Source organism: Prionailurus viverrinus, chromosome C1, assembly GCF_022837055.1.
Source record: "Prionailurus viverrinus isolate Anna chromosome C1, UM_Priviv_1.0, whole genome shotgun sequence".
NCBI lineage: Eukaryota > Metazoa > Chordata > Mammalia > Carnivora > Felidae > Prionailurus > Prionailurus viverrinus.
Window position 1 is genome coordinate 68,166,313 of NC_062568.1, and position 13,998 is coordinate 68,180,310.

A 13,998-nucleotide genomic window follows, 5' to 3' on the forward strand; every position below is an offset into this window, starting at 1 on the left:
TAGGTTTCTTTTAATCCCAAATAGAAATCCTGTTACTATTAGCACAATTAATATGCCTAAATGCTTCTATAATTTGGTTCACTTGATTTGGGTAAGGGGTGGATAAATGATGGGTAATGGTAAAACTAACGTGATTTTCCTTTCACTTCCTTGTATTGGGGAGATAACCACACTGGTCTAGAAATATCTGTTCATGAGTGGTTGGTGACGGTGTACCTTTGTAAAAATGCTTATAGAAAGTGAATATCAAAGTGTTTTTTTTTTTTGTCCTAAGATGTATCTGCATCTTCTCATTAAAGTACAATTTTCAGAAAGAAGGAAAGTAACTGTATTTATTTATTAGATGCCAGGAACTATGCCAGTTGTTTCAGATCTGTTTCTTGTTTAGTTCTCACAAAAATCCCATATCACGGATAATGTTATCATCAATTTACAGATTACAGAATAGTCTTTGAAGAGTTAAGTACTTGGCCTACATGAAGTAGTGCAGCTGAGGTTCAAAGAAGCACATATACCTTCTATTATTTCATGCTTTTCCTCTCAAACATATAATTTGGGGCAAGTTTTCCTATATTTATTTTCTAGAATGAAAGAAATTCATAGTCACATATATACTTCCCATTTATGAAATTATAGTAGAGATTATTTTTCTTCTAAAAGCTCAATGTGTTCAAAATGTAACATGCCTTCTTTGCTCTAAAAATGACTTGATTAATGGTACTAAGATTTTTGCAGTCCCCAGATGTAAAGCCTGAACATCATAGTTTACTCCTTCCTTCATCTCCCTCACCCTTCTCTGCCTCCTATCCATGAGTTGTCAGGACTTAGCAGTGTTAATTATGTAATGTCTCTTATATCCATTTGCTTTTCTCCTTTTCTATTTCCTTGACCCTAGCAAGGCCCACATTCTCCTTCCCTCTTGAATCATTGCAGGAATCTACTAATGAGATTTAACAGTTCTAGTCCTTTCCCTGCTCTAGGCCATCTCGTAACTGTTATCAGATTAATCTTTATAAAACATAGTTCTGATATTTAATGGCCCTTGAGGGATATCATTGTCCATTGACAAGCATTTACAGCTCTGATAGGTTAGCCCTAAACTCATCCTTTCCTCATCTCCCACCTTATCTCTTGATGGACCTTTGAGGTCATGATATGCCAGACTTTTTCTGGAATGCCCTGCCCTTTTTTCTCTGATCAGTCAATTCCTAAGTATTCTTCAGTAGCTGATTAAAACACAACTTCTTCATTCTTTCTCATTGCCAAGTAGTATTCCATTGTGCATATAAACCACAATTTCTTTATCCATTCATCAGTAGATGAACATTTAGGCTCTTTCCATAATCTGGCTATTGTTGAAAGTGCTGCTGTAAACATTGGGGTACAAGTGCCCCTATGCATCAGCACTCCTGTATTCCTTTTGTAGCAACGTGGATGGAACTGGAGAGTGTTATGCTAAGTGAAATAAGTCATACAGAGAAAGACAGATACCATATGTTTTCACTCTTATGTGGACCCTGAGAAACTTAACAGAAGACCATGGGGGAGGGGAAGAAAACAAACAAACAAAAAAGTTAGGGAGAGAGCCAAAGCATAAGAAACTCTTAAAAACTGAGAATAAACTGAAGGTTGATGGGGGTTGGGAGGGAAGGGAGGGTGGGTGATGGGCATTGAGGAGGGCACCTATTGGGATGAGCACTGATTGTATGGAAACCAATTTGACAATAAATTTCATATTAAAAAAAACACAACTTCTTAGTATAGATTCTTCTAAGTATAGATTCTTAGTATAGATTCCCACTAGAATAAATCTCTCCCTCCCCTGAACTCCATGACTCTTAATCTCTACCTGTCTTGAGAGCCTTATAGCTCCCTACTATTTGGTGGTTTTCATTTTTTAGTGTTAATGTTTTATTTGTCTCCCTACCAGATTATTAATTTATAAAGAACAACAACTGAATCTTACTCATTTCCATGTACATATTATAGTACCTTGCATATAGAAGACTTTCATTATATATTTGCTGACTGATTGATTAAATAAATCTTAAAAACAGGTAAATGATATGTATTTTGTTATGTATAGGATGAAGGTGACCAAGCAGCAAGTGTTGAAGAGCTAGAAAAACAGATTGAAAAACTGAGTAAAGTAAGCACTTTTCAGATTACAGCTAACATCTTTTTTGCAGTGTTTTAAAGATCCACCTTGTATGGGATTAGTTTTTCTGGCTGCTAACATAAAAATAAGTTTTTTTATAAATAAGTAAAATGAGGAGCTCTAGAAACATTCTCACAATTAAACCTTAAAAGTTTAATAACAAGGTTAAAAGCCTAAACTTAACCAGGGCCTATATTCTTCAGCTCTTCATCTAAATACAAAATAGCATAAGTGCATTGTTTTATTCCTTGAAAGTAATTGTTTTTAAAATTCAATCAAATGTCATGGTAATAGTTTCAGCATCTTACGTTTTATTCTACATTACTATATTTGTGGATTATATTTGCACTGGATTTATAAATTACATATTTACATACTTATGATTTTAAAAATTCAATTGAAAATTGAATTTCAGTAGTATTAGTGAAGTTTCAAATGGACTTCTGTAAAAAAGATGTATTTTTAAAAGTATTAGTATTATGAGATTAATGTTATGAGATACCTGTATATTATATCAATGTTAGATTCATCCCAAATTTATCCCAAAATTTAGCAATTTGTTGCTTAGGTTTACAGTATGAGTATAAAAATAAGCAAATACAGATACGGTCAATTACATATGTTGTGAGAGTTATTTGTTATACACTATATACTCAATAGAACTGAGCCAGTTTGTTCTGGCCAGTAAAATAGTTGATCACATTGTTTACTACCAAGCTTAAGATTTGCTTTACTATAAGATAACTGGTAAAATAAAACATCTTTTTAATCCATGGTAACAAGACTATTCCAATTACTTTCAAAATAATTACTAACTATATTAAGTGTTACTGAAATTGAAGTCAGGCATAGAATATTTAGCTCTTTTGCTGTCTGTTCCCAGTAGTGAAATTTATCTGCTTAGTAAAGGCATAATAAGTGTAAAGTCATTTTTATATTAATTTTTAAAGCACTTGACACCCATAGCTTAATTATATGCATCATTTTTTAACAGCAACAGAGTCAGTACAGAAGGAAGCTCTTTGACGCTTCTCACTCTTTGCGTTCGATGATGTTTGGCCAGGATCGTTACAGACGCCGGTACTGGATTCTTCCCCAATGTGGGGGGATTTTTGTAGAAGGCATGGAGAGTGGTGAAGGTAGGAACTATTAATCTGTTACAAAATAATATCAAAAACCATACTTCGAAAAACCGTGTTACTTCTTCACTATAGTTTGTGCTTCCACAATCAAATTTGCTTTATGGATAAACAGTGTAAAACCTTGTTTCCCCTTCCTTTTGAACTCATGCCTCTTTCACTGATAAATATTTCCTCTGTGTTCATGATTTCTCTTCTGTCACTCTTTCTGACATCACACATAAACTGTTCTTTTCTTACTTAGTGGACAAAGATCTTTCCCTGTATTTTCCTTTATAGCTGCTTCTCTATTTTTTCTCCCTTCCCATTGTCAAATTTTTTAATATGTGGTTTATTCTTTAACCTTTGCAAAAAGTGTCCATCCTGCCAGTATCCCTGGAAATAACTCCCTTAAAGTAAGACCCTTATCATAATCTCATTCATCTTGAAATCTTGTTCATGTCTGAAATTTATGATCACTTCCTTCTCCATTAAACCTTTTTCTTTCTTGAGTTTTGTGTTAAACTACACAATCCTTGATTTTTATTTTTTATTTTTTTATTATTTATTTATTTATTTATTTATTTATTTATTTATTTATTTATTTATTTATTTTTACCTTTAGGCTATTTTCTTGCTGTCTCCACTTGTGTTATATTAACTAACTCAGTACCCAGTGCATTTATGTGCTGGATAAATGGTCTTGAAGTGAACTTTTCAGAACTATAAGTTTGAGTGTTTCCAAATGTTTAAATTCTGATGACACTGAGAGTATTATGCCAGTGCTTACAAGTTTCAGGATATAGCTATGGTTCCATGGTGATGCATGCAGGCCAGAACTTCTTTTAACACTTTTTTTTTGAATACCCATTTAATGCCAGGCATTTATAGGCACTGCAGGAGGTTGAAAGATAGATAAAACAAAATCCATGCATTGTAATACTTTAACAGTCCAGTGGAAAGAGGGATTTGATTAATCACAGCGATGTCCAGACCCAAAATTTTATAAAGTAGTTGTTTTTAGCAACAACTTTTTAAAATAAAAATCTTTTGCAGGAGGGCAGTTAATAATGCGTGTAAAGTACTTAAAGTTGTGGCTGGCATTTAAGCATTGTTGGCATATAGTAAGCAGTGTTTTACACAGTAATATATTTCCTATGGCTTCAAATTACATGAAGTAAGAGTATAAAATCATGTATTGTAATTATATGTGAAAGTTACCCCTTGCCTTTCCAGGGCAGGAGTTGCTAATGGTATCAGGGAGGGTACATGGAAGCTTCAATTGCATTGTACTTGTTTTTAAAAATTGATGTAGATGGGTCAGCCTGTTGATTCAACAGAATAGTGTGATGGGTTCCTTTTTTAACTGTTCACATAAAATATTTTAAAATAAAAATATTTTAAGCATGGAAAAAATAGTAATAAATAAGTAAGTGGGACTACATTGGTCTAAAAAGTTATTGCACTGCAAAGGAAACCATCAGCAAAATGAACAGGTAATCTACTGAGTGGGAGAAGATATTTATAAATCATATATCTGATAAGGTACCAATAACCAAAATATGTAAAGAACTCATGTGACTCAAAGCAGAAAAATGACCTGATTTAAAAATGGGCAGAAGATCTGAAATGACATTTTTCCAGAGAAAACATACAGATGGCCAAAAGGCATATGAAAAGTGCTCAACATCACTAATCATCAGAGAAATACAAATCAAAACCACAATGAGATCTCACCTCACACCTGTTAGAATGGCTAGTATCAAGAAGACAAGAAATAACAGATGTTGGTGACAATGTGAAAAAAAGGGAACCTTATGCACTATTGGTAGAGATGTAAATTGGTGCAGCCACAATGGAAGAGAATATGAGGGGTCTTCAAAAAATTAAAAATGGAACTACCATATGATGTAGCAATTCCACTTCTGGGTATTTATCCAAAGAAAATGAAAACACTAACTCAAAAAGATATATCCACCCCCATTTCACTGCAGCATTATTCACAGTAGCCAAGATATAGAAACAACCTAAGTGTCCATCAGTGAATGAATGGATAAAAATGGTAGGGTCTACACACATACACACACACACACACACACACACACCCCTCATGTAGAATATTACCCAGCCATAAAAAAGAATAAAATCTTGCTATTTGCCACAAGATAGATAAACCTTGAGGACATTATGCTAAGTGGAATAAATCAGAGAAAGACAAATACCATATGATCTGTCTTATATGTGTAATCTAAAAAAATAATGAAAAGAAAACCAAGGTTATAGATACGAAGAACAGATTGGTGGTTGCCAGAGGTTAGGGGGAGGGGTGGAAGAAATGAGTTAACTGAGATTTTATTTTTGTTTTTGTTTTTGTTTAAATAAATTGTTTAAAATTTTACAAATCTTATGCAGAACCCCAATATCTAACAAAACCAGAATTGTTCTGGTTGATGTATTTGGGGAACTCCTAGCCTTTACAGTTAGACCTATATCCTATACACTTGTTTTTCATTCCAGGGGTGGCCCCAAAGGCAACTCTAAGAAAAGTTAGGACTTTGCAAACCAGAGAGTGAATGAAGTTGGAGGTAGTCAAAGGAATAAACACAAAGTGCTTTAAAATACTCAAACCAGGAAAATGTTATATAGCCTACTTTAATAATTTACAATTTTTGGCATACATGGCCATTTCTGGCACTAGACTGTGAGGTCTTGAAGGCAGAGAGTAATATAGGCAAGGGAACTATGCTAAAATAATAATCTGGAGCAAAGTACACATTGGATTGAGGAGAAAGGGGGCAGAGAAATCAGTCGTGGGATCACTCTAGTAGCCTAGAAAAAAAGTAGGGAGGCCCTAAGCTCAAGTACAAACAAGAAACATGGGAAGACCATGATATCTTTTTTTTTAATGTTTATTTCTTTTTGAGAGAGAGAGTGATAGGGAGGGGCAGAAAGAGAGGAGGACAGAGGATCCCAAGACAGCTCCGTGCTGACAGCAGGGAGCCCAATGTGGGGCTTGAACTCACAAACCGTGAAATCATGACCTGAACTGAAGTCCAATGCTTAACCACCCGGGTGCCCCCAGAGTGTGATATCTTGAAGGTAGAATTGCTATAAGAAAGATTGAATGTGATGTAAGAAAAATGAAATCAGAGAAATATTGGATGAATTAATCCTTAATAGAAAAATTGTGATATTGGGGTGCCTCGGTGGCTCAGTCCATTGAGTGTCTGACTTCAATTCATGTCATGATCTCGCAGTTCTTGGGCTCGGGCCCTGCGTTGGGCTCTGTGCCGACAGCTTGGAGCCTGGAGCTGCTTTGGATTCTGTGTGTCCCTCTTTCTCTCTGCCGCTTCCCCACTCTCACTCTGACTCTGTCTCTCAAAAATAAATGCTAAACATTTAAAAATTTAAAAAAAAAGAAAAATTGTGATATTTTAAACTGAATCAGAAAAGTCAAGAGGAGGATCTTGTTAAGTATGAAATTAGGTAAAAGTTTTAGTGTAGAAATCTATTTTTTTTATTTAAGTATAATTAACATAGTGTTTTTAGTTTCAGGTGTACAATATAATGATTCAACAATTCTATAAATTACTCAGTGCCCATTAAAATAAGTGTACCCTAATCCCCTTTATTTCATCCATCCCCCAACCCACCTCCACTCTGGCAACCACCAGTTTGTTCTTTGTATTTAAGAGTCTAGGTTTGTTTGTTTGTCTATTTTTTTCTTTGTTCTTTTTTTTTTTTTTTTGATTCTTAAATTCCACATATGAGTGAAACCCTATGGAATTTGTCTTTCTCTGACTTATTTCACCTAGCATTGTACCTTCTAGGCCCACCCATGTTGTTACAAATGGCAAATTTTCATTCTTTTTTAATTTTAATTGTAATGTTTTTTTTGAGAGAGAGACAGAGCACAAGCAGGGGAGGAGCAGAGAGAGAAAGAGAGAGACACACAGAATCTGAAGCAGGCTCCAGGCTTTGAGCTATCAGCACAGAGCCTGATGTGGGGCTCAAACTCATGAACCATGAGATCATGACCTGAGCCAGAGTCAGACACAACTCGACTGAGCCAACCAGGCACCCTAGATTTCATTCTTTTTTATGGCTGAGTAATATTCCTGTGTGTGTGTGTGTGTGTGTGTGTGTGTGTGTGTGTGTGTGCGCGCGTGTGTGTGCGCGCACATGCATGTGCACATGCGTATGTATGCATAGCTTATCTTCTTGTCCATCCACATCTTCTTGTCCATTCATCTATTGAAGGACACTTGGATTGCTTCCATATCTAGGCTATTAAAAATAATGCTTCATGTAAAAGAATGAAACCGGACCACTTTCTTAGACCATACATGAAAATAAATTCAAAATGGATTAAAGACCTAAATGTGAGACTGGAAACCATTAAAATCCTAAAGGAGAACACAGGCAGTAACCTCTTTGACATCAGCTTTGACATCAGCTTTGGCAACTTCTTACTAGATATGTCTCCTGAGGCAAGGGAAACAAAAGCAAAAGTAAACTATTGGGACTTCTTCAAAATAAAAAGCTGCATGGTGAAGGAAACAATCAACAAAACTAAAAGGCAACCTACAGAATGGAGAAGATGTTTGCAAATGACAGATCTGATAAAGGATTATTATACAAAATATATAAAGAACTTATAAAGCTCAACACTCAAAAAACAAATAATCCAATTTAAAAATAGGCAGAAGACATAAATAGACATTTTTCCAAAGAAGACATACAGATGGCAGATAATGAAAAGATGCTCAGCATCACTCATCATTAGAGAAATGCAAATCAAAACTACAATGAGCTATCACCTCACACCTGTCAGAATGGCTAAAATTAACAAGAAACAACAAGTATTGGCAAGGATGTGGACAAAGGGGAACCCTCTTACACTGTTGCTGGGAATGCAAACTGGTACAGCCACTGTTAAAAACAGTATGGAGGTTCCTCAGAAAGTTAAAAATAAAACCACTGTGCAATCCAACAACTGCACTACTAGATATTTACCCAAAGAATACAAAAATACTAATTCGAAGGGATACATGTACCCTGATGTTTATAGCAGCATTATCTACAATAACTAATTTATGGAAAGAGTCCAGATGCCCATCAACTGATATGTATATCACTTCTTTATACATACACACACACACAAAGTGGAATAATAGTCATAAGAAAGAATGAAATCTTGCCATTTGCAATGATATGGATGGAGCTAGAGAGTATTATGCTGAGCAAATAAGTCAGAGAAAGACAAATACCATATGATTTCACTCTTATGTGGAATTTAAGAAACAAAACAAACGACCATGGGGGGGGCGTGGTGGGGAGAGAAGCGAACTAAGAAACAAACTCTTAACTATAGAGAACAAACTGATGGTTACCAGAGGGAGGCGGTTAGGGAAGTTGGGTTAACTAGGTGATGGGGATTTAGGTGTGCACTTGTTATGAGCACCAGCTGTTGTATGTAAGTGTTGAATCACTAAATTATACACGTGAAACTAATATTACACTGTATGTTAACTAACTGGAATTTTTTTAAAAAACTTAAAAAAATGCTGCAATAAACATAAAGGCGCATATATCTTTAGAGATTTAATTTAAAATTATAAAATTACAGAAAAAAATATTGTAAAATTGTGAGTCACTGAGGTGCACAGCCTTGGTGAAGCTTAAGAGCAATAAAGTGCCCCATGACTGACTTGACCTTAGCTACAAGAATCAAATGAGAACCTTAAAAAATCACAAAACCTGAGCCCTACCCCAGACCAATTACATATTGTTCGATTTGACTAAGGTCCACATTAATCTCAGTCACCTGAGCTTGTAAAGTTGAAGTTATCTAGGATATCCGCTTTCCCTTCAAAATGTCTAAAGTCAATCTCTGCAACACTGCTGAAATCAGTTCTTTTTTTTTTTTTTCAACGTTTATTTATTTTTGGGACAGAGAGAGACAGAGCATGAACAGGGGAGGGGCAGAGAGAGAGGGAGACACAGAATCGGAAACAGGCTCCAGGCTCTGAGCCATCAGCGCAGAGCCCGACGCGGGGCTCGAACTCACGGACCACGAGATCGTGACCTGGCTGAAGTCGGACGCTTAACTGACTGCGCCACCCAGGCGCCCCAGTTCTTTCTTAATATATATGTGGATTATTACAGCTGCCCCCAACTTCTCTCTATACAATCTCTTCCTTCCATTACATTCTGTCATCATATCATGTCTCTGCTTCAAAACCTCGAAGGACTTTCTGCTGCTTATAAGATGATGTAATAAGTCTTTATATAACCTGGCATACAAGCATTCATGGCCTTCTATAAATCTGACTTCAAAATGTCTTCATACTGTTCCCCAATATGAATTTACATAGACCAATCTACTCACCACTGCTTAACACATGTGCATTCTTCCTACTTTGCATACTTTGTTTTGCTGAGTTCTGTTCAATATAATGCTAATTTGCCTTTTCTTTAATCATTTTAAATTTCACCTTTCTTTTTTTTTTTTTTTTTTTTTTAAATTTTTTTTTCCAACGTTTATTTTATTTTTGGGACAGAGAGAGACAGAGCATGAACGGGGGAGGGGCAGAGAGAGAGGGAGACACAGAATCGGAAACAGGCTCCAGGCTCCGAGCCATCAGCCCAGAGCCTGACGCGGGGCTCGAACTCCCGGACCGCGAGATCGTGACCTGGCTGAAGTCGGACGCTTAACCGACTGCGCCACCCAGGCGCCCCAAATTTCACCTTTCTTGATCCAGCTCAAGTTCTAGCCTTTTTATAAATTCTTCTCCAGCTTATCTGTGAACTCCTAGAAAACCAAATAATTGTATCATTATCTTGGCAATTGATATACATTCAGTTTATTTATATTATTTAAGTTTTATAGCCCTTATATGTACAACTTTTGATTCTACGTAGTGTAAAACATTGTACTTTATATATCACAGGCACATTAAAAATACTTTAAGAAAGTAAGTAATTAAATGTCTTTATCAGGTTTATAAGAATAGCTTACAGGAAACTTTTTAATTTGAGGCCTCTCAAATTAAATAACATTTATTGAATTTATAGTTACTGGACTCAGTTTCTGTTCAGGTCCCACTATTTAACCTCTCTGGACTCTGATTTTTCTTTCTACAAGAGAATTGTAATAGGCTCTGTATAAATTCTTTGGTTATTGTCATGTCAAATAATGAATTTAAAAGAGCTACAAAGTGATATATAAATATTAATCATACTTTATACTATTATTTGTGGTCATTGCATAGTACAGCGGAAAAGGAGGAATAAATTTTCAATTAAAGGTTTTCTCATAAAGGTTTTATTAATTCGCTGATAAATGTGCATCTGCTATATTATTCTAAGTGCTATGAAACTTATAAAATAAATAACAGATGTAGATTCCTTCTCTTTATCTTACAGCTAATTAAAGTAGAAAAAAACCTTTATGATTTTAATCAAGTGTTTAATCTGCACTTGTATTGTGCCTTGTACTAAGTACTATGGAGATACAAAAGAATCAATTAACCTGTCTCCAGAAAGAGCTCACAACCTAATTGGAAAGATATACCATATATGAGGACAAAGAACAAAAGCATATTAATATGTAATATAGACAAGTACTATATCTGGGAGGCAAGGCTGATAAAGATGAATAAGTACCAACTAGTAGAAACGACCATAAAATATTGGATATTAAAAGTTAATACAGGGGACACCTGGCTGGCTCAGTCAGTAGAGTACATGACTTTTTATCTCAGGGTTGTGAGTTCAAGCCCCATGTTGGGCATGGAGCCCACTTTAAAACAAAAGTTAATACAATATTAACAATATGCAATATTCTATTCCTCTCATTTGTCACTTTTTAAAAGTTACCTAAAAACACCATCTATTCTTAATAAAGTTAGATTTAACAACATTCACCTATTTAAAAGTATAAATGCACAAGCTTTAAAAAATAAGTGTCCAAGTTTTTTTAAAAATCTCTAAAATTATCTTTATCCTCAATATTATAACAAAAAAGAAATCACATCTGGGATTACCTCCAAAGAAAATTATTAATTAAATTCAGGGTGTTCGTGCAAGATAACCCACACCATGAGTGAAACACATGGTGCTAATAACAAAGTTTATCAGTATGGTAACTCAAGAGTAGAGCACATAACAAAGCACACAGGATCTTCTAAGCCCCCATGTTTGTTCCACAAGAGTGTCATCCAGTTGCAGCCTAGACAGGCAACAAGAACACCCAAAGAGAGAGATGCCTTCTTTCACACTCTATTTTTTTAGCTTAGTCCAAGAGGAGGTAGAAAACCCTTTGTTTCTCTAAGGAACAACATTTTAGGTGTGTGTGTGTGTGTGTGTGTGTGTGTGTGTGTGTGTATAAAAGATTTATATAGGTCCTATATATATAGGAATTCTGTACCTGGGAACAGCAATAGGGAATATGACTATAAAGGGCAGGTTCCACATACTGAGGGCCTTGGGAACAGTGCCAACATCAGCCAAAGGCCCTACTGTCCATCCGCAAACCAGCTCAGTGACTAATCTGGCTTTCTGTTGGGCCTCTGGGAAGAGAGAAGGAAGAGAGCCCCTGTAGCCATTTAGCTAAAACTGAGGGTTTATTCCCCTTCAGTCTACCCTCTGACCCTTGTGACTCAGTAGGTATATGCCTTCACTAGGTGGAACAGTTATCAGTTGGATTTTAAATGGTGCCTTCTGAAGGAGAAATCAGATAAGCCAGAGAAATTCCAAAACAAACAATATTGCACAACATCAATTACCCTGAGCAATCTGCCTATAGTATATTCAACAAATGGTCCAAAGCTATGCATTTATAATATTACTCGGGTCAAGAAATCAATGCTATTTTTGTTCAGTGATAACAGCCCAAGCCTTCTCAGTGGTAGTGTCCCTCAGTGTAGATGATTTGGGGTCATACCCTCAGCTTCATGGGTGCCTATTCAAGGAAGGAGCCCTTGTGCAAAGTAATGAAAGCTTGTATCCCTACATACCTGCCATCTTGCAGGTAGGTTTGATGCTGACCCTAGAGATCACAGCTGGGAAAGTTGCCAGTGCCTTTTAGATTTTGAGTCATATAACACCACACTCTAACCAAATGAGCTAACCAGCCAGTTAGTGCCATTATAAAAGGTCTCATAGTTATTCCCAAAGTATGTAGACAGTGTTATGTCCAGATAGGAAGCAGGAAGGCCTTGCTTTTCACATAAGAAAACAAGTTCCCCTGGATCACAGAGAGTGCCAGCCAGTCTGGTTCAATGCTACATTTTGTATCTATGTGGCATTTATGTTTCCCTGGGGTTAGCACACTGCCAGTGTGCTGTTAGCCAGACTCAACTGTAGGTCTGAAGTGGGGAAAAGTGCTACCAGGTGGCCCTGATGGATCACTGGGAGCTGAGATGTCAGGATATGAGTGTCCTTCTGCCTCTAAGAAGATAAAGGGAGTTTTACACAGCATAATTAGTAAGGACGGAATTATGGATAGCCCGAACAAATGAGGACTCTGGAGTAATGAGTAATTCCTATGACACTGTCTGGGAGTGGAATGCACAGAATGTCCTCCATAATTAAGAAGGTTGAGGATGACAAATACAACATCCTGATAGCTTTGAAATAAGTGTCATTGTGTGGGATAGCTGTAGAGGATTATTCAGTATAGTTTGTTAATATCTGTAAGAAAGGCAACAGGAGAATTATTCATGCTATATTCACCCTCTTACCTTCTGTGGTCAGTTATGTTTATGCCCATGCCAAGTCCATCATTATCTTCAGTGGTGATCTATATGGACTGTCCTTTTTTTCTGGAACAGTAAGTTCCACACAAAACCAGGAGGTGCCATTTTCCCACCAAAGATGTCCTCCAGGCAGAATATATTGTATGGGTAAAAGGACTACAGCAAAATCTCCTGCCTGTAGAGTGATCACAACAAAAATTTAAAACTGTTGTAACAAAGAGAGAATAAAAATTACCATTCCTCTGGGTGTAACTTGCAAATGTCATCTGAAAAGTAGGAGAATATTGACATTTGTGTCCATCCATTCATCTGTAATATGAACAACAGTAACTTCCCAGCCACCTGTTGAAAGGTGCCAAAAAAGGAGAGAAATTTTGAGGTATAAAAACTCAGGGTCCTGGCATACCAAGTATATTCTCCATTTCTGCTCTTCAAATCCAATATGCCAAGGAACTTCACCACAGTGTAAGGACCTTTATGAGGTATGAGAAGTGCTCAAAGTATAAATGGAAGAGGACAGCCAGACTGGACAATGTACAGAGGTCACTATGGAGGGGTGTTGGTGCACCCATCTTTTAGAATATCATTCCAGCATTCTGTACTGCCTGTAGAGAAGAGGGAACACGGACAAGCCAGCCACTCAACACTATGTTGGCAAGCTTTGGCAACAACTGTGAAAGGCATTCCAATTGTTTGTATTATTTCTGGAAATCTTACTATGTGATAAATATGCTTCAGTCTTAATAGTATTATATGGTCCACACATGGAGAGACACAGTATCTCTATATCCAGAAAAGGTGTATATAGCATTCAGTAGCTAGAGGAAATGAGATATTCAAAAGTTAACAAATGTCATCAGAGTGTCTTGACTTCAGTCATAGACACTTACAATGCTAGTGTCAAACAGTGTCGTTAAATAGTGTAATGGTGTTGTTCAGTACCCCTATCTGAATCTATTCT

General features: G+C 36.3%; 1 protein-coding gene across 16 annotated transcripts in view; it reads left to right on the top strand.

Annotated features, from left to right (window-relative positions):
* The window catches only part of BAZ2B (bromodomain adjacent to zinc finger domain 2B), a 424,035-nt gene that overhangs the window by 380,625 nt on the left and 29,412 nt on the right, over nt 1–13,998 (top strand). For all 16 annotated transcript variants that reach the window (XM_047870150.1, XM_047870147.1, XM_047870155.1 and 13 more), the window contains 2 exons: nt 2,087–2,149; nt 3,153–3,297. In XM_047870150.1, coding sequence (XP_047726106.1) covers nt 2,087–2,149; nt 3,153–3,297 — 208 coding nt within the window. The remainder of the gene's footprint in view (nt 1–2,086; nt 2,150–3,152; nt 3,298–13,998) is intronic.